The 23,848-nt window shown below is 35.7% G+C and overlaps 1 protein-coding gene across 1 annotated transcript in view; it reads left to right on the top strand.

The window, feature by feature from the left end:
• Positions 1-23,848, top strand: part of LOC125240553 (filamin-C-like) — a 94,436-nt gene that overhangs the window by 48,798 nt on the left and 21,790 nt on the right. Inside the window, 6 exon segments of the mRNA XM_048148483.1 lie at positions 16,348-16,487; positions 17,636-17,761; positions 18,488-18,608; positions 18,747-18,820; positions 18,990-19,146; positions 23,419-23,627. Coding sequence (XP_048004440.1) covers positions 16,348-16,487; positions 17,636-17,761; positions 18,488-18,608; positions 18,747-18,820; positions 18,990-19,146; positions 23,419-23,627 — 827 coding nt within the window.

Genomic DNA, 23,848 nt, shown 5'->3' with positions numbered 1-23,848 from the left:
TTAATTTTAGTTTTGGCTGCAGAAAATAAATGTGTGAATAACGTGTAACATCGTGTATAAGATCACGGTAAGGTAGCTAAAGGTCTGTCTATATGCAAGCGAGTGATTACACTACTTATTAGTACGACCCCAATTTGCAAACTTATCTTCTACATATAAGTTAGACTTTTACGACTAAGAATCGGTGACGAAGCGATATTGTATAGATACTTCCAGTGTTTGAACACTTTGAACTGAATCGTGAACCGTAACTAACTCCGTCGAAGGCTTGCGTTGCTGTATAATTATGAGGTCACCTCATTTCGACGTAGGCGTGCCTGCGCTCACGCGAAATCGTTTCATCTCAACTAAGAAAAATCGCTACTAACGCGGCAACCACATATATTATTTATTAGTTTTGGATAAATACCTACGTAACTATCCGAACGAACATGTTAAATTGTTCCGCTAAAAATATTGTTTCGTTTTAATCAACATTTTCATGCGTATAGTAAAACAACTAGGTACATCTGTCTTGTTCATTCGTAGACCGGATGAATGAACATTAACATCTCGCCGTCTCATTTTATGTTAGTGAAAGGGGCATTGTACTAAGTGGGTAAAAATCTTACCGTAAAAAAATGATGCACCTTATTCTTCTTGTGGCCCTTTTTTTGTGTGCACCTTATTTGTACCTGTTGTTATATTATGTTACTTATGGTTACTTTGCTATTGAGTAAATACATTTTATCATGGGTAACAACCGGGGATGGTTAAAGATGTACGTAGGTACTTAATAGCCTAACTTGCCATAAGTTTCGGAACGCGTAGATACAAGTTTACTAAAATACAAATAAAACAAATAGATAAGTCAGTAATCACGATACATAGTCTTAGATGCTGATTATTTCTAAGTGAATACATCCGCACATACACCTAATCATCTTTTCTATTTACAAAACCAAATTCTTATAGAACGGATACGTGTCAAACTATCGATTGTTTTACTGTCGGTACACCTAGGTTCTCGAATTCCATGCCGCCATTTTGAATACCATAGTGACGTCACGACGCTGGGCGCGGGCGAGCCGTCGCCTGCCAGTGCGCACCGCACATCAGGTCGGGCTCGCGTTCGAACGAGGCGATGCCTTCTCGCCACCAAAATGCCATACCGTCGCATTATCTACCGTGTACGTGCTAATTCACATTAAACAAGACGTAACACTTAGTGCCTCTCTGCTCTTTTCACCTCCACTTAAGAACAGTTGAGCTGTTATATGCGTCAATTTTCCACTGGGAGCTGAATAAAAAACTTTATAGTGTAGTGAGTGTTATTGTTGTGATTTCTTTTTTGACGGCAGCACAGTAGGGCATTGGACTAGATTTTCGCTGGGAAGGGAGCCTGTATCCGTTTTTCCGGAGGTCCGAACGCCCTCGATAAGTGAGTGTTTTGCATTATATTACCTTGTTAAATTCGTTTGGTATTCATCATACCCGAGTGTGGGTGCGACACGTCATAACCTTTGCCTTGCCTTTTATAGTTGCTATCGCATACAAGTTAAGCTTTTCGAACGATGTTAGGTGCTAATACCTCTACACATAAAATGTTCTAAAGTTATTAAAGTAACGGATATTCTGTTGATTTCACATCAAACCTAGTTAGTTAGAAGTTTAATTTAAAAATATGAGAATGAAAGGTAAGTTTCCCTTGGCTATCCTAGATGTTAGGGTATAGTCGCGCGCGAGTGCGCTCAAACAAAGCGCAGACGTGCGTTGAACTCTTTTGCACATAAGGGCAGCGCTCACGCACACCCACCCCAACAAAACCGTACCGAACGAAAATCTCCTTTAATCCCACTTGCTAATGACTAACGTCCCTTGATTTCCTGATAACGGATATAAGATCTTATTTTATTATATCGTTCGATAGGTAGTTCTAATGTTGCGTGACTGCCTGACTGGTGACTAAAAAGGCCATAGAAAAGAAGTGCTACAAAATGAGGTTAATCTGTGACTTAAATAACTATGCAACGTTTTAGGCATAATTATATGTATGGTTTTAAGCACTGCTCCCTCGTATTCACTGAAGCATCCAATTTAATCTTGACTGTAGGAATATTCTATGAAGTAATTTCGACCAATACCGATAATGAGAATGCTATTAGAGATTGCAATGTACTTATTTTAGATTGCGAAATTTGCGTAATTAGTTACGAAGCTCGTGCAATATTAATAAGTATCAGTTTAGTTTGATTATACTATGTATATTACATACATCTATTGAGTAACACGGACTGGTAATAACGCGTGCATTATTTATGTCTCTGTTTTATCTTTTATAAAATAAAGCAGTGAAAGCACCTAAGCGAATTCATTTCGAACGGAAATAGCCAAAATGGTATTTACTTAGTTACAACACGAATACTTTCTCGTTATGTAATATGACGGAATACCATGAGACACGCATGCACAGATAGGTATATTTTATATATCTTATTCACAAGTGGATGAGCTGCCATGGATGCTCTCGCCCGGCGCGCTGGGGCAGAGTCAAGGGCTCTCTGCGGGACCACAGAATATATAATAGTACAAGTACAGAAGGCCCACTGCTTTGATGTTCACAAAATGCCGCCTTTTTAAATGCCTACAAAATTCTAACAAAGAAACGAGCCGCACGTGCGCAGGGTCGGACGATAGGGTTGCCTAATATGGATTAAAACGAATTAATAATCAGATAAAATGTTATACTATTATAGTCAAGTTTTGGGTACTCTCTAGGTATATATACAGTATTCATATATTTTTGTTTAAGTCCCAACATCGCAAGCATTATTGAACTTTTCCGTGGGATAATCAATAGTAGATCTTTGTAAGATTGTACTATTTTATTCATGATGGCTTCTTAACTAAGCATTATTAGCCATTCCACACGCATATGAACCTTAAAAAGTATTTGCGACGTAAAGTAACAACGGAAAGTACGAACGTGCATTCCGTGAGAACGTGCCACCCCTGATTAGGCTCGCGGGCCAGCATGTACTAGAATAGAATCGCGGAGTGAGCCTATTTTGAATTGTGACTGAAACACTATAAAAATGCTGTGCACTTGATATCTCGATTTCAATTTTCACAATATTCGTTTTTCAAAACAATATATTCTTATGCTGTTTTTTTAATTCTCCCGGAAAGTGACATTTGGTAAAGTATAAAAGCTAAGTAGTCGCTCTCTGCCTATTAATTTCAAATAAACGCGAAGGCTATGTTGAAAGTTATTAGCACTTATCAGCAATTGGTAAATTGCCAAGATGTTAGTAAGTATAACAATGTATAAGTAAGTATAATAAGTAGCTGACCTTTCGGAGCAATTTAGAATGTACAGATAGGAGTGTGACAAAATCAGTCTCAAGTACGAATACCTACATGCTTTGACGACATGTACAGTACGAGGATATGCATCCCGCAGTTTGCTTTGAAAGAAACCTGACGACGTTGTTCAGTGGTTTAATATTTTGACACTACAATTTTTTTAATATATTTTCATTCTATTTGCTGAGTAGTTATTGACCTTATCTGCTGTTTGTGGTGAGGTGATTATAGAAGGTGAGGTGTAAGGATATTTTGCAAGGTTTGTTCTCAGCCCCTAATTCAGTAGGGAAATAACCAAAAGATCGGTAAAACCATATAAAGTTATTATAAAATAAAAATATTTAAATGTATCAATACCTAGTGGTTGGGGGCAAAGTTGTTCAACCTAATAATAAATATTCTAGCGTACTAAATACTCCTAAATTGGTTTTAAAAATGGAAACTTGAGCGTGTGGTCAATGGATGTAAAAATGAAACCTTGGTCTTAGTAACTTCTAAATATGTTGCTGCTAGTATTAAATTGTCTCATTCCACTTATGTGTTATTAACTGCTCTCAATGGCGCCACGGAGGCCTGCTGAATGTGTGCGAATTTATCTATGCCATCTTATTGATTGTTAAATTATTTTGTTACATAATTAGCTTTAGCTACGAGTAGAATCTAAAGTTACCATTCCATGAAAATAGGTACTTTTCCTAAAACACTTGTATCGTAAATAAATGGTTTCAAGAACAACGTCGCCTGAATGGCTTCTATTATAGAGCAAGATTTTAAAATTTCAATCTCCGTTATAATATCACCCTCGTAATCCCTCTTTGAGGAAAATGTGAAATCTTTTTATTCCGACAAACTAACGCAATTTTATCTTAAACGTGTACGGAAAATACAGTAAACACCTTTACAGATTATTAACTTACATACAGGGGTAGTTAAAAATTTTGTATTTTAAAGGCTGTGCCGTGTAATAAAAAGTTATTAAGTAGGTACATAATACATATATTGGAGGTTTTTAAATGTCAGGACGACAATATTTTATTTTACATCGTGTTTTAATCTGTCAACATTTGTTTGGGTATATAAGTATCTGTGATATGCTATTTATATTAAAAGTATGTATTTGTAGGTACTTTAAACAGTATGGTTGGATAGGTATTATTAAAAAATAGTTTTTTGTATTGTTAATATTATTTTAATTAAATGCAGGCGTTGTCAAAATATGGACATTATTTTTTAATTAATTATACAATTGACAATTACTAGCAGATGGTTGATATTTAATCATTGTATTTAACACTGTTCTAAAAGTTTGAATTCTACGATGCGTCGATAAATGCACTAAATTACTACAAAATTTACTTTGATAATAAATTTCATTAATACTCAATTTACTCAATACTCTACGCGTATGAATCGATCGTCCGAGATAGTAATTGCATTGAGTAACAAATGAATAACTGCATACCAAACATAAACAATTAAACACTAATCAATTAGTAAACAGGCACTATTTAAGGCAAGTGTACAACTGTACGCTCACGCACGTATCAATTAAATAATATAAGTACATATTTGGAAGACATTGGATATTTGAGAAAATAACTTAAAGCTTAGTGATGCATCACAGAAGTTACGACGTGTGTTTTGTTTGACTAGTCATGTCGCAGTTTTCAATTACCTTTCGTTTGGCCATATCACTCTTTGTAAATGACGAACTTGTATAAAATTACCTACTTGCACTACATCAGTCATTTTAAATACTGCATATAGCAACAGACGTCCCATAAGTCGGCAGCAAGCACACCTTGCGAGAACGAGTTGAATGCTGCAGTGCGTCAGCTTTCGAAACACCGGAGAAAAAACGGGTTTTAATTTGCCAATATTCTGCAATTCCGCGCTTGGTCGGTACTCTTATTTTATATGTTACTTAGTACTATTTTTCTTATATTTAATGTACCCGTTTTATAATCACAATTATTTACCTGCGTTACCTAAGCCAGCAAATTAAAAACAGCAGTTAATTGCATATAAAATACGCCTGTTACCTAGTTAGTATTTATAGGTACAGTCGCCATTAGAAATATCGGAGCGGTCAAGGTGCTCACAAATATCTGAACACACCTCTATTGTCAAGGCGATAAGGCGTGTTCAGATATTTTTGCACGCCCCGGCCGCTTAGATATATCTGATGGTGACTGTACATGTTAGCACTGATTTACTGAACCTACTTGCATGTTATTATTTCTCTACTTAGTTAACAAAGAAATATTTTTCTATTAACTCTTCTTGTTACTAGCCTCACTTACCGCGAGTTACATAACCTGTTAATGAAATAAATATCCCACTCATCGTCATAATTATGCTGATAATGCATTTTTGCGCGCCTCGTTTGTCGTTAAAGGTAAGGTTAGAGCTTAATAAAATAACTCGAGACTTGACCTTCTCCAATAAACCACTGCTATGCGCCTATAACTACTGACATTAACATCATTAACTGTAAATTGTATTCTTATCATTCGACCCAAGCTCTTCGTCTATAACCTCACCGCCTGCAGATCAAGTTCATAGTAAATTCAGATTGAACCAATCATGAAATGCAAAAATCGCCCGGTGCAATTTCGATGAACATTCCGTCATCCGATTTATTTTTAACCGTCGCCTCATATCTCAAGAAGGACGGTTATCAAGTCGTCTGTATGTTTTTTTTTTTTTTTTTTTTTTATGTTTGTTCCTCGATATCTCCGTCGTTACTGGACCGATTTTGAAAATTTTTTTTTTGATTGAATGTATATGCATACAGATTGGTCCCATTTTTCTCAGAACCCAGTTCTGATGATGGGATCCTGGAGAAATCGAGGGAACTCAGGTACGGAACAGTGACATTTGGTGCAGTGGAACTACTGATGATGGCCAGAACGGAACTCTTCAAATCTGAACGGCACGCTTATAGTGACTTTGGTATTTTTATACGAACAGCATGCACTTTCGTCCAGAACAGTGACATTTGGTGCAGTGGAATTTCTGATGATGGTCAGAACCGAACTCCTCAAATCTGAACGGCACGCTTATAGTGACTTTGGTATTTTTATAAGAACAGCATGCACTTTGGTCCAGAACACTGACATTTGGTGCAGTGGAACTGCTGATGATGGACAGAACCAAACTCCTCAAATCTGAACGGCACGCTTATAGTGACTTTGCCATTTTTATAAGAACAGCATGCACTTTCGTCCAGAACAGTGACATTTGGTGCAGTGGAATTTCTGATGATGGTCAGAACTGAACTCCTCAAATCTGAACGGCACGCTTATAGTGACTTTGGTATTTTTATAAGAACAGCATGCACTTTCGTCCAGAACAGTGACATTTGGTGCAGTGGAACTGCTGATGATGGCCAGAACCAAACTCCTCAAACCTGAACGGCACACTCATAGTGACTTTGGTATTTTTGTAAGAAAAACATGCATTTAAGTTCAGAACAGTGACATTTATTTAGTTATGTTTGTTAAGCATATGTTTTGAAGTCAATGTTTGTCAAGCTTCGATTTCTTATAATATAATCGGATTCATGAGGAATTGAGGAAACTCCTCAAACCTTAACGTTATACGTATATTCATTTGTGTTGCCATCTAATAATTAAAGCATTAGGTAAAAGCAGTTTTAAAAAATACTTACACATTTCTACATAATCCAACATTCGCAAGTAGCTTTCACCAGAACCCAAAAGGCGACGGTTTTTTTTTCTTAAAAATTATGTTTTCTATATTTTCGAATTTTAATAATATGCCATTTTTGGTATTCGGTTTTATTTTTTTATATTTCGTGAAATTAACAATAAAAACCGGCCAAGTGCGAGTCGGACTCGCCCACCGAGGGTTCCGTACAAACTTATTTCAAAGTACCTAGTTAAGATAATCTCATGTTTCGCATATAACTCTAATGACGACTTGATTAGAAGACTTGTGTATAGCGCCGTCTCTCGGTGAATTCGCTGACTAATTTGTTCGACCTGTATAGTATGTTTTTCAGGGATAATTGTTTATAATGTTAACCGATTTATACAGTTTTTTCTCTATTTGAAAGAAGATGATTTACGTAACATCTTGTATTCATTTGAATTACTTTATACATCCGCAAGGGTGGTTAAATTGAAAGTAAAAATCTGAAAAGTTTTTTGTGAATAAAAAAAAAGTTTACAAGATACTAACACGATTTTCTTTTTCATGTAATATTTAGCATAAAACCAATATATCCTAAAATTTTCATAATTTTTCGTTGGTAAACTTTGGAGATAAGGGAGGGGGGGGGGGGTACATTTACGTAGAGATTTACAATGTTCACAACTATTCCAAATTTCAAGTTGATAGCATTAGTAGTTATATAAATATTTAGTAATGTGACCGACGGACAGAGTCGCACCATAAGGGTTCCTGTTGTACCATTTTGGTACGGAACCCTAAAAATTGCCATTTAGCAGAAAACAATCGTTATTTTTCATGGTTTTTTATAATTGTACCATTCCTGTCGTCGAGTCTAGAAAATCTTTAAGGGAACGGACCCAATCGTGGACAGTTAAAGATTTTTTTTTTGCCTATTTTTGATATTTCAGATATATGTAAAAATTCTACAGCTAAGCGTATTAAATCTTGAATGTCCTATCCTTCTTTTACATTTCAGCGTATTTCAGAATAGAATTTCTATTGGTTTCCTCATGGTTAACAAATTAAAACGAGGTGTTTTTTCTCCAGTCATGTATGGCAGTTCTCCAGTAATGGATCCCCCCTTATGGACAGTTAAATAAGTTTTTTACATTTAAAGCCAACTGATACTCAATGAGTCAATTTTATATACCCCAAATAAAATTAGTTTGGGTTATTTTAACATAGGATTGTTTCTTGTAAATTTTGGTTTAGTAAATTGTTCCTTGTCCATCATAGGAGGTATGCAGTTTTTCCGTTCCGGTTATGGATACTCGCAAAATAACACTATTTCTTTATATCTTTGGAGTAACAAACTAGTATGTTTTATACCTTACCTCATGGTTAATGCAGTAAGTAAAACTCATTCAAGTTTACACCGAGTATAATTTTTTTATTATTTTATACATGAACTCAACTCTCTTAGCAAAATTACTAAGAATTCGTCTTGATATTTTTTTCAGTAAACTGATGACCTTTTATCATGCCGCCAAATCCTTCAGAAATAACCGAATTAACTGAAACTTCAAAATTAAGCAGCTCTATGACTCTTGTTTATGGTACAATGCTGTCAGTTTTTAGAAACTAATTTTAGATACTTATTTTTAAAGATTTGTGTTTTTTTGTCCATTATGGCATCACCGTCCATTATAATTTTATATTATTTAACCCGGTACTTCCTTCTTCGTGGACAACATATAAGTACACCATACGTTTTAGAAAGGCAAATAAATCCTGTAGCCTAAAATAGTCGGAGATTTTTAAATTTAGTGAAAAATTAAAAAATTGGTTATATAATGTACATGTATGTTAAATATTAATTAAGTAGATAGAATAGGTATCTACATCTACTAAGTATTATTAACCATTTAGTAACCGCGCGGTCTAGCAGTCTAAGCTCGGCTCTTAGCTGCTGAATACCTATCTGCAAGCCTTTAGGATGAGTCACGTTGGTCACGACTAACTAATACGCCACCTAGCGGTGGCAGCATGGTCGGCTTTTTATAGTTTTTATCATATATTATATCACGTCGTGCGGTACTTTTGCACCTAAGTAGATGCGTAGTTACTTAATTGTTTGAGCGTGACCTACAGGACTATTAAAATGTCTAAAATCAAAATAACTTATTTGAAGAGCCTTGGTCTATGTTTCAAAAGCTTACAATTGGAGAGTCTATAGCTTGTCCTATTTACACTAGCGAGCGCTGAAGAGACGACGTAGTGGACAAACAGTCGTCCCACTCGTGACATCCGCCCTCCACGCCGGCATTAGGCAATCGGAAACTCCTGACTCTTGCGTTATAAAGGACCCATTGTCTGATATTTTACAATTAAATGAAGCTATTGTAACTAAGCCGATTGATTGGTATGTACCTTAATTAATTAATTTGTATATGGGCGGATCGACATCTTTTGTCACTCGTTACCGTGGGTTCGTCGTCCGGAATGGACTTGGGTCTCACAATGAAAAACTACGTTAATATTTATCAAAGAAAAATGGCTCATAGCAATATCAGTTATCTTCCTAACAAATCCATAGTTTAAGATTAAAAATAGTACATATATGCAAAGGATTCCTTTTCCGAGCCGCTTCTTGCACTAATAATGCCGTCTATTTCAAGGAATAATGGAAAGAAATAATATCGTCTGGCTTGCACTTCCTAGTCGCTCTTATTACCCATTTATACTGCCTACACATAAATTGCAGACTCTGCAAAATACAAACTGTTTCTAAACAATTCTACTCCCACTGCAGGGTTTAGGTAGGCAATTTAAAAACAGTGGGAGTTTTCTTAATATCTCTGGCACTGAATACAACATACTTAGGTACGTAGCTTGTTATGCATAAAGAAACGTGCTGTCTGAATATTCAACCGTAAAACCGTAATATAAAAGAGAAAAATAACAGATCAAGTATATATGCTATATTAAATTTCTAACTAATGTGCTTGAAGTCGAGTCGGTGCAAAACTTGATTGTAACACCGTTCTATAATAATCAGATAATCACTATTCAACTAAGCGTCTGAAAAACAAAAAAAAAACCGTCATGTCCGTCTGAGCGTACAATGTCAATCGTTTCTTAATTAAAATTCAAGTGGATGATTGTTTTGATAATACATATGTATTATTGATGAGCGTTTAGTGCGTTTTCACATTATCCGATCCGATATCGGATGTCGGACCGATATCCCATACATTACAGGCGCCATCTTGGATTTTTGCTTTTGAACTCCTTCAGAGTTCCGACATCCGATATTGGAACGGATAATGTGAAAACGGACTAATTATTACAACGAATATTTTTTTTGCATGTACATAGAGTAGAGTAGACCGTAGATTTTCCTTTAGGTCAACTGATATTCCCTTCAGTGCTTATAAAAAATTGATAGTCCACTACCCTCGAGGATTTCGTTCAATAGTACATTATTTACGATACAAGTGCGAAAAAGAGGAAGTTCGAAACGAGTGGCGAAAATTAAAACACGACAAAAGGGAGTGTTTAAATTAAATCGGCTGAAGACACGCACGAGTATTGTACAGTCAAGTGTAAAAATATGGGTGTACACATTCGCCTATAGCATCTTAGTCCGGTGTAATAAGAGCGTAGTACCATATTTATGAGACGATTATTTCGTTACGTATTTTTGCACTTGACTGTACGACAATTTTCAGTACCTACAGATGGCCCTCTTGAAATTTCGACCAGACAAGAAATGAACCACTTTACGCACTGGTGCGGGCATCTGGACTGAAAAATAATAATACAGTTTATAAACCTCGGTAATATTTATAACTACCTAGGCTAATACAGTGAAACCTGGATAAGTGAGACTTCAAGGGACGACAAAATTTATCTCACTTAAAGAGGTATTCCACTTATTCAGGGTCTCAGTTAGATAGGTATAATACAAAGTTTGTCTCACTTACAGAGGGTATCACTAATAGAGGCCAGAATAGGGGGATGTGTCAGTTATAGAGGTGATAAGGTGTTTTTATATAGTTATTATTAGTTGCATGCTAAACGAAAAGGTAAATAAGCCTTGTCTTTAAATAATATATAAGACTTTAATGTCATTGTGTAATAGAAATTTTATACATATTATGAAAGTTATATTTTTTTAAATAATATTTATGTTACAAATCGAAATTTTAGTTTTAATTACTTAAAATAACCAAAAAAACCCTTAAACTCACCTAAACACAAAGAATCAATCGCGTAATTTACAGATGGGCTAAGAATTATTAAAAATATGGAAATAGATTTTCGATAAAATCCAAGTTACAGAGGTCATAGATTGACTGTATCTCAGATACAGAGGTAAATTTCTATAAAATTCTTAACAAACAATTAAGTGAATATACATTTTAAATATAGTCTCAGTAACAGAGGTAAAATACACACTCTGTCTCACTAATAGAGGGAAATGTGACTAAAAAATCGAAAAGGCTAATCTCAGTTATAGAGGTCTGTTTTGTCTCACTAACAGAGGTAAATCGGTGCGAAAGTGTCGGGACCGCACCTTAGGTCCCAGCTAAAGAGGTTTCTCACTTATCCAGGTCCCACTTAACCAGGTTTCACTGTATGTATCGATGCAATAGAATCTGCCTTTGACACGGTTTTCTCGACATTCTTAAGATATAAAAATACGCTTTTAAATGCATACACACAAGAAAGTTACAAATATATGATATGATTCTTGATTAGGTACATTACGATACCGATACCTCTAAGCATGTAGATAGGTAATATGTATTATGGCATAACTGGTTTTTGATTGGCGTGTTAGTGAAGAATGCGGTTAATATTTATCAAGTTCCGACTATTCTATGACCGAACCTGGGTCGTTCTCAAATTATATGACTGCGGTCAAACTCATCTCTGTCAAACTTTTCATTTCTTAGTAGGTAGGTAAATGATTTCAGGAGCTGAGACGCAGGCATTCGCGATAAATAAATATTTCTTGGCGATACATTGAGGATTTGCGATAACGTGGTATGGCTACATGCAAACGAACCATACTTTACTTTAACAATGTTTTTAATACGAGTATACTTATTTTTCATAATATACATACATAATACATACACATCTTAAATATGTATATACTCTGAGTATCACGAATTGGCTACTTTTATTTCGTTAATAATATTATAAAAAATCTTTACTATAATACTTCCTCGAGCACAGACGCTCAGTTTACTCACTTTCTTGGTAAAGTTACGGAATCGAAAGTTGGATGTGCCTTTATATAACCGATGGTACCGATTAAAATTTGTAAATCTTTTATGTAACTGTATCAAAACAATCAATTCAATCCATATTGGTCAATTAAAACCATAGAAAAAACGTAATCCTCTATGATAAGATTAAGTGGACCTTATGATGATGACTTACTTATGTAGGAATTTATCGAGACTAAATCGAGACTACTTTAGTTTTATTTATTCCAATAATTAAATTTCCACGTACTAATTACAAAGTAGACAGGAACGCTCCTATTATATACCTATGCATAATACATATAATTTATCTTTCCCGTTAATATTTTTGTTCGAAATGAAGGACGTGCTTTACTTTTATTGTCTAATAAAATTTTAAACGAAAACGTACACTTTACAAGGGTGCGTCATAAAAACATGCTTCTATGATGATCGATCGATAAGGTCTCGGTCTCTCGTTATACTGTTTGGGCCCAAACTGGCTGGATCCATTTTAAATTGAATTATAATAATGAAAGATACAAATGTATGGTGTCGCGTTTCAATTTTCTCGTACTGAAATTTGTAACTAATTTTCAGATATATAAGGTCCTAATTTATTAGTTGCAGATATTTTAACACATGATACTTTACATTAAAATAATTAACTTTAAATATAAATTAAGAAATCTTTTCATGTAACTTTTTTGATTTCATTTTCCTAACAAAAAAATTAATTATAATTTCGTCTAAAAAAATCATCATGTGCATTATCACATGTCACAATAACACTGTCTGTCATGTCAACAATTGTTTATTGTAAATGTCGTAAAGGTTCGGCGGGAAAACTGCACATGACATTGAAGTGGCCAGTTACAGTTAAGTGGTACGTAAAAGAGGTACTAGAATCTGTTCAATGAGTTTTCATTTAATAATCACATAAACAGGATGTTTTACGTAGCAAATTTGTTTTTCCGTTTTCTCCAAAAAAACATCGTAAAAGCTATAATGTTTCACTGTTTAATATACTCCAGAGACCGAGTACTATCAGCTGTAAAAATATCTGCATCTAATAAATTAGGACCTTATAGATATGTCAGTCGTCTTTTGACATTTGAAATGTATGGACGCATATAAATGAGTTATAATATAACTTATAACAAGTATAAGTGTAATAATTATACAAGTGTACATTATTTCGTGCGTTGCCGTAAGTATTATGAGCTTTTAGGTCGATCCAAACCATTAATTGGCTGGTATGGTACCGTTGCGAGTCCCCGAGTATCGAGGCGGCGGCGATGGTAACGGGCAAGGCAAGGCAGGGCAGCGGACAGGTGCGGTGGCCCGGCGCGCGGCTCGGCGCTCACGCCCAACCTGTTCGGCCCAGCGCATATCTAATCTTAATCTACGTTATAACTGTCTATGTAACTATCATCGTGCTCAACTAGCCACGTTGTTACGCCCCCTGACCTCTTAACGTTATAGTAAATACATAAACTATCAAAAAGTCATTTATAATTATAGCGAGTGATTTTCTCCCTATAAGAAATCACAATGGTCTAAGAAATATCATAAGTATTACGTTTATTAAAAAGTTTATAAATATAAAATTGAATAACACCCCAATTAGACCTTATCAATATCATGATAGAATAAAAGAGATCATTTTTACATTGGATAATTACCTACTTGTACTTGCATCAGCATCTCCAAGGCTACTTTTACTAGTAATTATAACTGTCTCATTTGAAATACTTAATATTTAAAATATTAAATACTTGTTCTTTGCCTTGTATGATTTGTCCTTGTATTTAACAGGCTTTCCCTTTAACTGATTGACATTTAACTATTGTAAAACAAAACGAGCATTTAGGGAATTAATTGCTTTGAATACGCGGCCTTCAAATGACATCCATATTAACGACCAGAGAGAAACGTAAGGTGTTTACCTAATTAACAATTAATTTCTAAAATATGACGACTTTTGCAATCGACCTACCTTGCTTTTATCTTGTACCCATTCACTTGGCTAACATATTCGAGTTACGCTTACATCTCTTTCCTTTGACATACAGCACAAAAGGATAACCCATGAATCATAGGTATTTGCCAAATACAGCCACATGATGTACCAGCATTACATGTATTGGCTACAATCACAAACAACATCAACTCAAATACGTAAAAACAAATAGGTACGTAGTTACATAATTATTACGATATGAAAGCTAGAAACATAAACAAAGTGATTCCAAACTGTCAAGAGTCATTGTGTATACTAAACTCACCTAAACAGATTAGATGCTTGCCTTGCCTACACAAAGTGCCTATCTAGCTGTACAAGACCCAACGTAACATGAATTGAATAACTCAGTAACAGGTTCGTATTTAGATTCCACGCACTAAATATTCCTAAACCCGTTACACCTCATTCTTCTAATCTAACTTGTATCGCTGTTGCAACATAAATATACAACACCAGTAAAGCACACTAACGTGCCCTATCAATAGATTATTTTCTGTGAAACGCCGGATAATAACATCGAATAAACGGTAGAAAGTCGTATTAGTCGTTTGTGTTCAAATTACTGACCCGTTTTACAAGCAGTATCTTCTGCATCAAATGCTTATTAAGCCCAGAATAAATATAATAGTGGAAAAAATACTGCCTCGGATGATACTTGAATTTACAGCAGTTACAGCTTCTTCGTCAGTACTCCAGCGCTTTTGAAGTACTACTTGGTGACAGTCTTATTCTCCTACTAATTTCAATGAGTAATAATCAGGTTAAACATTACGCTAAATCTCCACGGTAAATATCCAGTGTAATAAATGTAATAATTTAGCAGATCTATTGAGACAGGTAGGTATCTACTGTTTCTTAGAGTAAAATTATTACGGGAGTTAGTGTGATAGTGACGTAGACAAATGATTTATGGGCCGCACAAGGTAGCTCTGTTACCTACGTCGATTGTCAATTAATTGCAAGCACATCTTGACTATGCCAGTTAATCTTGGCTTAGATGGACTGGCCATCGATATTTTAATTAACTTGGATTACTTGCCCTATAGGTAACGTATCGATATGGTCCAAGCAATAATTACAAGCTATTCAGTAGTGTACTAGCTAGATCCTAATTCCTAATTTAATTTCCTTGTCCCCCGACTACACACATCATTGAGTAATTTGGTATAAACCGAAGTTGTGCAATGGATCGTGGGTACCCATACTACCTACATATATGCAATTTTAAATAGCAGGCGTATGTATTTTGTTAAATAGCGTATAATACCTATATGTTTTTTACAATGAACAGCCGGCGTATCATGCTGCCAATTTTATCACTTATCCTATCCACGTGGATAAAGCATCCGTCACGCTTTAGCAAGTATGTCAGTGTGAGAGTGACAGATGTCTTATCCACGTGGATAAGTGATAAAATTGGCAGCATGATACGCCGGCAGAATCCTTACAATTCTGTCACTTTACTCGGAAACTTTGAAAAAATCTACAAAAAACAATAAAATAGCAAATAGTGCGTACTAGTTACTCAATTTATAGTTATTTGTTATACAAGGGGGCAAAGTTGTATTTTAACGCCGAGTGTGGAATTGAAAAACGAGCAAGTGAAAGGGTTCTATAGTTGAACCACGAGCGAAGCGAGTGGTTCGAGAATAGAATCCTGAACTTGCGAGTTTTTTAACACACGAGAAGTAAAATACATTTGCACCCGAGTGTAACACAAAACTCACCTCACTATATCGAGGAAACTACAACGCAAAAACTGCGTTTATCACTACTTCCAGTAGTTTCACAGGTGGTAAATCATCTTTATTACTAGATTCAACTACTTTTATCAATTTTAAAGCAGTTAATTTGACTTTATTCAAGGTCAAATTACTTTACTCACTAGTGGATAAAATGCGTTTTACTCACTGGTATTAAAGGACAAAACACGTGTTTCCGAGCTAGTGAGGGGAAAAATATATTATATACTCGTCGATGTTGTATTTATTAACGCGTGCTTCTTTAACAGTTTGAACAAGACTGTAAGTAATGTTTGTTTAAAGGATTATTTATAAAGTTTTAACATTTTAATTCCAGGGTCCCCGTGGAAAGTAGAGGTTATGGCCGGCCCAGCGGGCGGCGGCGGGGGCGAGCCCACCAGACTCATCCCCGCAAGAGTCCCCGCTGTATTTGAAATCTCCACCTCGCCTGGAGCCGCCGCATTCAGCAAAACCGAGGTACATTCGCCTTTTGCAGACTCGTAGCGTGTAAGCGACTAGGCGTTGAGTTGAGTATTAGGTGCCCCGTTCCACAAAGCACACTATTAAGACAGTCGAGTAAAACCGAATGCAGATGGCCTGCCGTAAAAAAGAAGACTGCTGAAATTTTGTTATCCGTGTATCTATTGCTCTTGCACTCATAAAAAAATCTTATGGTTTGGGTAATCTGTGCTCTTGCAAATTTTTATTTGTTTTTAGAGTTCCGTAGCTCGATACAAAAACCTTAGATGATCACTCGTGCCTCTATCGGTCCGTCCGTCCAATTTTCTCCGAAACAGTAAATTTAAAAGTGGATAAAATACTACCTTGGGTGAGACTTGAACTCACTACGGCCTCTTCATCGATACTCCAGCGCTCCAGTGCAAATTTTTATTTGTTTTTAGAGTTCCGTAGCTCGATACAAAAACCTTAGATGATCACTCGTGCCTCTATCGGTCCGTCCGTCCAATTTTCTCCGAAACAGTAAATTTAAAAGTGGAAAAAATACTGCCTTGGGTGAGACTTGAACTCACTACGGCCTCTTCATCGATACTCCAGCGCTCACACGGGCATACATAATATTTAAAAGTTTAAATAATCATGCTTTATTTGACGTTCATATGCGCATTGTAATATGCCTACTTGAAAAATAAATATTTCATTTTCATTTAAATATTTCATTTTCATTTTCATAATTTCAGTTTGACTCTCACAACTTGCATATTGCACATAGTGACCGAAAACATGTAAGTAAATAGTAACCGTTAAACCTAAGCTATCCGGTTAACTGCAGGGATTGATTAAACAATTCCGTGGCTAGCGGCGCCGCTGGCTGAATGATAGTGGATGAATCCCTTCGTGTAAGTGATCACATCGATTACATGCTATTGTTCGCAACGGCAACACCGACCGTTTAATAAACGGAACTAACTGTGCGTTCGGAGATAAGCACTGTGGGCTCCTTCACAATCCTATGCGATTATCGGATTCTCTGTAAATGGGATTTGCACGTGTCAAGGAGTTACACTGTAGAGCATTCAGAACTCTTTGTGGTCAGTTTGCAATTTACCGAACAAAGCGAATCGTTTGCTTGTCTTGACTAAAAATAAACATTTATTTTGATATAGGTCGAGGTGACGGTGACTGCCCCGTCGCGCCGGCCGGTCACCGCCCGTGTGCTGGACGTCTCGGAGCGCCCCGGCGTGTACAGAATAGAGTTCACACCCGAAGAAGTCGGCACTCACCTTATTGATGTAAACATACTTGATTACTTGCAAATCTTGCAATACAAATACAACGTAGAAATATCTCACTCACTGTCTTATAAATCCAGGATGAAAACAGACATACGATTTAAGGCTTTCTGTATTTATTATGAAATATATTCTTTGATGGCCCTTTAATAAACTTTGTTTACCTAGTTTGAAGTTATACCCACGTTATACCTATGATTGTTTACCTACTTATCTCCGGTGTCATTTGACCGAGTTCAATTCTCGGCTAAGTACTTATAGGTGGTTGTTTGGACCTTTCGGAAGATAATATCTTAGTTTTCAACAAGAAAATTATCTATCAGCAATTGTTTTTAACTTAAATTTATGTTAGCTTTTTTTAATACTACGTCGGTGGCAAACAAGCATACGGTCCGCCTGATGGAAAGCGGTCACCGTAACCTATGACGCCTGCAACTCAAGGAGTGTCAAATGCGCGTTGCCAACCCATTAGAAATCTGACACACTCCCATTTGCTGTGTTAAGTACAAAGTAAAAAGGAGTTACAAGTTCTAAGGAAGGTTCGGGTTGCCGACGACTCAAAGGACAATAGACGGAACAAATTAGTTTCGTACGTAGGTCCTTCCGTCACCAGCACACCACACCCTCGTTGAGCTCTGGCAGCCTTACTACTCAACCGCAGAAACACAACACTAAATGTTATTTATTTATACCTACTTAAAAAAAACTTAAATTTGTGTTGTACAGGTAGCTATTGCTGGAGACAAGTTGGCCGCTGGTCCGTTGGTGGCGAAGGTATACGATGCTAGTCTCATCAAGGTCACTGATATCGGGAATGCTGTAGTCGGCCAACAATCACAGTTCAGAGGTACGTCATTTTTAGACTTGATTTTTTGGTCTTGGCAAAGGCCTTTTATGACATCATTTCAGCCTTGTATATCGGGAATGCGTTCTTATTTTCATTTTACCGACTTGATCGGAAGTTATAGAATAAATTTTATTTCAGTTGACGCTAGTGCTGCTGGCGAAGGGCAATTAGAAATTTCAATTAATGAAGGCGAAGTGCCTAACCACGTACAGGTAAGCTGCCTATTTCACTATTACTTATGTTCTTTAATATCAATGAATGCAAAAAGTTCACTTATCGCCCTATAGAAAAATTGGTTCCGGTTTACCGATTAAATTTTACTGTGTATAAACTATTCCCTTTCGTAATTCCTTATATATTTCATACCGTAACCTATTTCAGGTTGTCGGTGGTGGACGTTGCCTTGTATTTTGGAGACCCGAAACACCGACGCCGCACCGAGTAGATATTAAATTCAACGGGGAACCAGTGCCATCATCGCCGTTTATTTTCAATGTAGCACCAGCTCAAAGAGTCACTATTGATACGTCACAAATTGGTAAGTTTATATTATGGTATCAAAGACAACATTTTAGGTATAAAATATTGTATATTTAGGACAATTAAAGCAATATTTTATTAATATTATCTTTCTTTATATTGATCTGTAGAAAAAGGATTATTGTGATATTAATAGATAAATATGAGATAAATCACGCTTGTAACATGAAAGTCATGTAAAATACCTGATACATAATATGTACTTGCAGATACATATGGTACCTAATAGCGCAAAATCTAAGCTGTAATAATTTTAGAGAAATAACTTAGGTACTATGGTACCTAATAGCGCAAAATCTAAGCTGTAATAATTTTAGAGAAATAACTTAGGTACAAATTAAATACAATGATAATCAATAAATATAGGTACTCTGTCACTTACATAAATGTAGTTGTAGAGATGTTTCTTAATTTCCCAAAAATCCCAATAATTATAAATTTTCCCGCCATAGGGCAAACAGGTGACCAATGCTGCCAACCGTAAAAAAATCAATATGTGCGCGTTCAAGTTTATTGGTTGATACTAAAATAAACCCACGCTAAACGCATCGCCGTCCAAGAAAACCGAGTCCAGTAAACGAGTGTGGAAATAGTAATTTTCTGCTGCATTACATTATAACATGCACTGCCGTATCTAGTAGCGGTATAATTTGCATAGTGAATTGCGTGTAACAAGCTTTACTATGCGACGCATTAGCGCATCGTGGACGCATAGATTTAGAATTATTAAACTAGATTGTGGAATCACATTTTTTGCCATACTAAATTGAACCTTATCACTGAGGTAGAATGGTGATCGTATCAGACTAGCGAAAACGGTCCACATGAGAGGGCATTGTTTGGGCTGGTGTCCCTCTCGCACGTGTGGCCAGCGTTAATGAGGTTATACCATAGTAGTAGTATTTTTATCTGTATATTACCTTACTTTATAACTTCTTTTATTATTTTAGTGTTATATTCAAACTAGGGTTTCGATATATTTCAAAGAATTGGAAAATAATTATAATGTTATTATTTTGATGCCAATAAATCAAAGATTTGTATGATTAAAAAATATGTTCAAATGGGTATTAGTAGATTTGGTAGTAACTTTGAAAATTGACTGGTATCCCCAATGTATGACAGCGATGACGTCACTGAATAATGTTGACATCACGGAAGTATAACTAAAGCATGGAAGCCATGCTAAAATAAGAGCTCGGTGACATGTATCTTACTCACACCACAATATTACCTTTTTTATATGAGCGAATGAGACAATATTCCACAACTTCTTTCGTTTTCTCGAAGGTTGTCCCTAAATGCTGATGTCAAAACGGACCTGGGGTCCATTTATTATACGGCAAAATTAAATATACGTTTGTCATTTCACACTCGGTCTCCATCTTTGACAACTGTACATAGTCGTATTATATTGGTTCGAGTTTTTAGCGCGACTTCAATGGTCGTCTTGACGATATTTATTTATTTTGTGAGGATTTCTGATAGATCGTGGAAAAAATAGCTCAGTGTATATTTGTGATAGTTCCAAGTTTCATTTCTGACTATGGCTTGTGTGATCAAGTGTTGCAAATCACATTCAGGAAGAAAACAAAACACGCAAGAGGTTATATCATTTCATCGGTAAGTTTCTTGAGTTTTTGATAATATTTATTGATACGACCTGAAGAAATATAAATGTACATATTAGTAGTTTATACAATTCAAATCTTATTCAATTCTGTATAGATTTTTGCATATTTTTTGGAAGTTTTCTCAAACTCGGAAAGGTTATGTTTTTTAGCATAGTGATGTGATGTGTTTTATCGACCTTGCAATAATAACCTATCAATATTCATACCTTAAAAACGCCATCAATGATTATTGTTCTTTGTTATGATTCTCTTGTTATTTAGCTATTTTACAAATTCAACTTTATATATTTCTTAGATTTCCGAAGAAGAAGACCGGAAACACGAAGTTCAAGGTGCGATGCTCGCGGTTCCTTTACTCCCAAGACTCCACCAAAAAGAAGGCCAAGAAGCTGAAATGGAGCAGGCCCCCAGATGTCTCCCCAGGTGTCTACCTTTGACAATTGTACATAATCGTATTATATTAGATCAAATATCTCGGCGGTCGTCTGGCCGATTTTTAATTTAATTGTGTTTATTCCTGATAGATAGTTGATGATCCTGCTAAATTCTTATTTGTGATGTGTTCAAGTTCCTTGTGTGATTATGGCTTGTGTGATTAAGGACTGTAATTCACGTACATGGAGAAAAGAAAACTCCCAAGAACCTGCTGTGTTTCATTAGTGAATTTCGGTCAGTTATTGATACTATTATTTGTAGGATCTAAACAAAGCATAAAATACGATCTTTTCATAGTTTATATAATAACTACTACCATGTTAAATTCTGTTCTGAAGTTTCTCCAAACTGTTTTTAGGTTATGTTTTTGTACTAGTGATGTGTCATTTTTATCGACGTCCCGACATTAACTCTATTGACATTCTTGTATTGCATTGAAAAGGACATAAAAATGATTAATGATGATCAGGTATCACAGACTGGGTAAATGGTAATGTAACATTTCTAGTGAATTAAACTTATAGTATTTTTTAGTTTTCCAGAAATTCTCAAACATTATTAAAAAGAAACTAAAAATAGGTGAAACTATTGAAATAATAAATTTTGGTACCTACACTGCCGTTTTGTTTTATTTTCTATTTGATAGAGAAAATATTATTGAGGTAAGTATAAGTAGATTCTTGAGTGGTGGACTAGAAATTAATAGAGGGATGCTACACGAATTAAATTACTTAGGTCTTTGCGTAAGGAGAAGAGAAGAATGTATTTATTTGTTTTATACTCGTATCTCCCATCTTCTATTTTTTACAAACTATTTAGGCCGATATTACACTATCATAGAAATATAGTCATAGACAACATGCCGTCCTTTTTATTCACGTTACAGAAAAAGGGAGGCATACAGACCTATGATCAGAGATATAGGTATGATAATGTAATATTAGGACTTGGTAAGAGAAGAGAAGTGACCGTTTATGTAGGTAAGTACATAAACAAACCATTTATTTGCAATCAGTAGGTACGGTTAGCCAAGAATGTATGAATATATGACTTTCATAGCCAAAAAGCCACATAATAATCCAAATGAAAGTACCTACACTGCCGTTTTGTTTTATTTTCTATTTGATAGAGAAAATATTATTGAGGTAAGTATAAGTAGATTCTTGAGTGGTGGACTAGAAATTAATAGAGGGATGCTACACGAATTAAATTACTTAGGTCTTTGCGTAAGGAGAAGAGAAGAATGTATTTATTTGTTTTATACTCGTATCTCCCATCTTCTATTTTTTACAAACTATTTAGGCCGATATTACACTATCATAGAAATATAGTCATAGACAACATGCCGTCCTTTTTATTCACGTTACAGAAAAAGGGAGGCATACAGACCTATGATCAGAGATATAGGTATGATAATGTAATATTAGGACTTGGTAAGAGAAGAGAAGTGACCGTTTATGTAGGTAAGTACATAAACAAACCATTTATTTGCAATCAGTAGGTACGGTTAGCCAAGAATGTATGAATATATGACTTTCATAGCCAAAAAGCCACATAATAATCCAAATGAAATGTTTATATCAATATTGTATGTTTTCGTTACTTTTATATATATAACGTTTATATTATTTTTAAGGTGAGAACGTAAGTAAGTGCATATTTTATCGATAATTGAATCGACAAAGTAACATCCCTAGCTAACACAAAACCAGGGACCACCTACCAAAAAGAGAAATAACTAGCATATATCCATCCTTTTTCAATACATTATCTAAGTCATAAGGAAGTCAAGGATGAGTATATGCATTTTACACGAATTTTTATTAGGGGGGCTTGTGTGAAACGATTTTAACTTTTTAATTCTAACATAACATTGTAATTTCTTCTTTGCTAAATTAAACAATTGACTATTTCATAAATTTAGGGGCATCGATGTTCAGTTTAAATAATAATGACATGCCGTGTTGTTGTACAGTATAAACTCTATAAATTAGCCAGGTAAGATGCTTAACAAACTTAAGAGTGAAAACTAACTAACACGTAGTTTTACTCTTCAATCGCGAAGTTATAAAATGATTTCTGAACCGCGAGCAATTTCCTGGTGGAATAGTAGTAATTAAAGAAATAGGCTACCATGAACAATTTGAAAACTCGTCTTCTTCCCTCTTGAATCCATTTTCATACTAATCTTACTTTTGTAGAACTGATCCCGGTTGGCGAAGTCGCATCATGTTCTGTGCGCGTGGAAGGCTCGGCTGGGGGCGAGCTAATAGTGACGGTCCGCGGCCCACGAGCCGAAGTGCCGGTGCGCCTTACTGGTGACGCAGTCTCCGGACTATTAGCGAGCTTCACGCCGAGACATGTGGGCCCACATACCTTGACTGCACATTACAATAACCAGCCAGTGCCTGTAAGTACTTTCCAAAACATTTGCTACCTCAATAGAAATATCCTTCGCCTTGAGGCAGATCCCCAGTTATTTGTAAGATGAGCCTATGATAATTTTGCGTCCACAAATAGTTGATAATTAAGCCTACATAGATCCCACTGCAGGCAGAGGTCTCCTGTCATGTGTAAAGAGAGTGACAAATCAATGGAGTAAAAGATTCAATTTAGGTCACGAGTGTAGAA

The sequence above is a fragment of the Leguminivora glycinivorella genome, chromosome Z (genome assembly GCF_023078275.1).
Source record: "Leguminivora glycinivorella isolate SPB_JAAS2020 chromosome Z, LegGlyc_1.1, whole genome shotgun sequence".
Classification (NCBI taxonomy): Eukaryota; Metazoa; Arthropoda; class Insecta; order Lepidoptera; family Tortricidae; genus Leguminivora; species Leguminivora glycinivorella.
The sequence above is the reverse complement of the archived record's forward strand: the minus strand, read 5'-3'. Positions and strand labels throughout refer to the sequence as shown.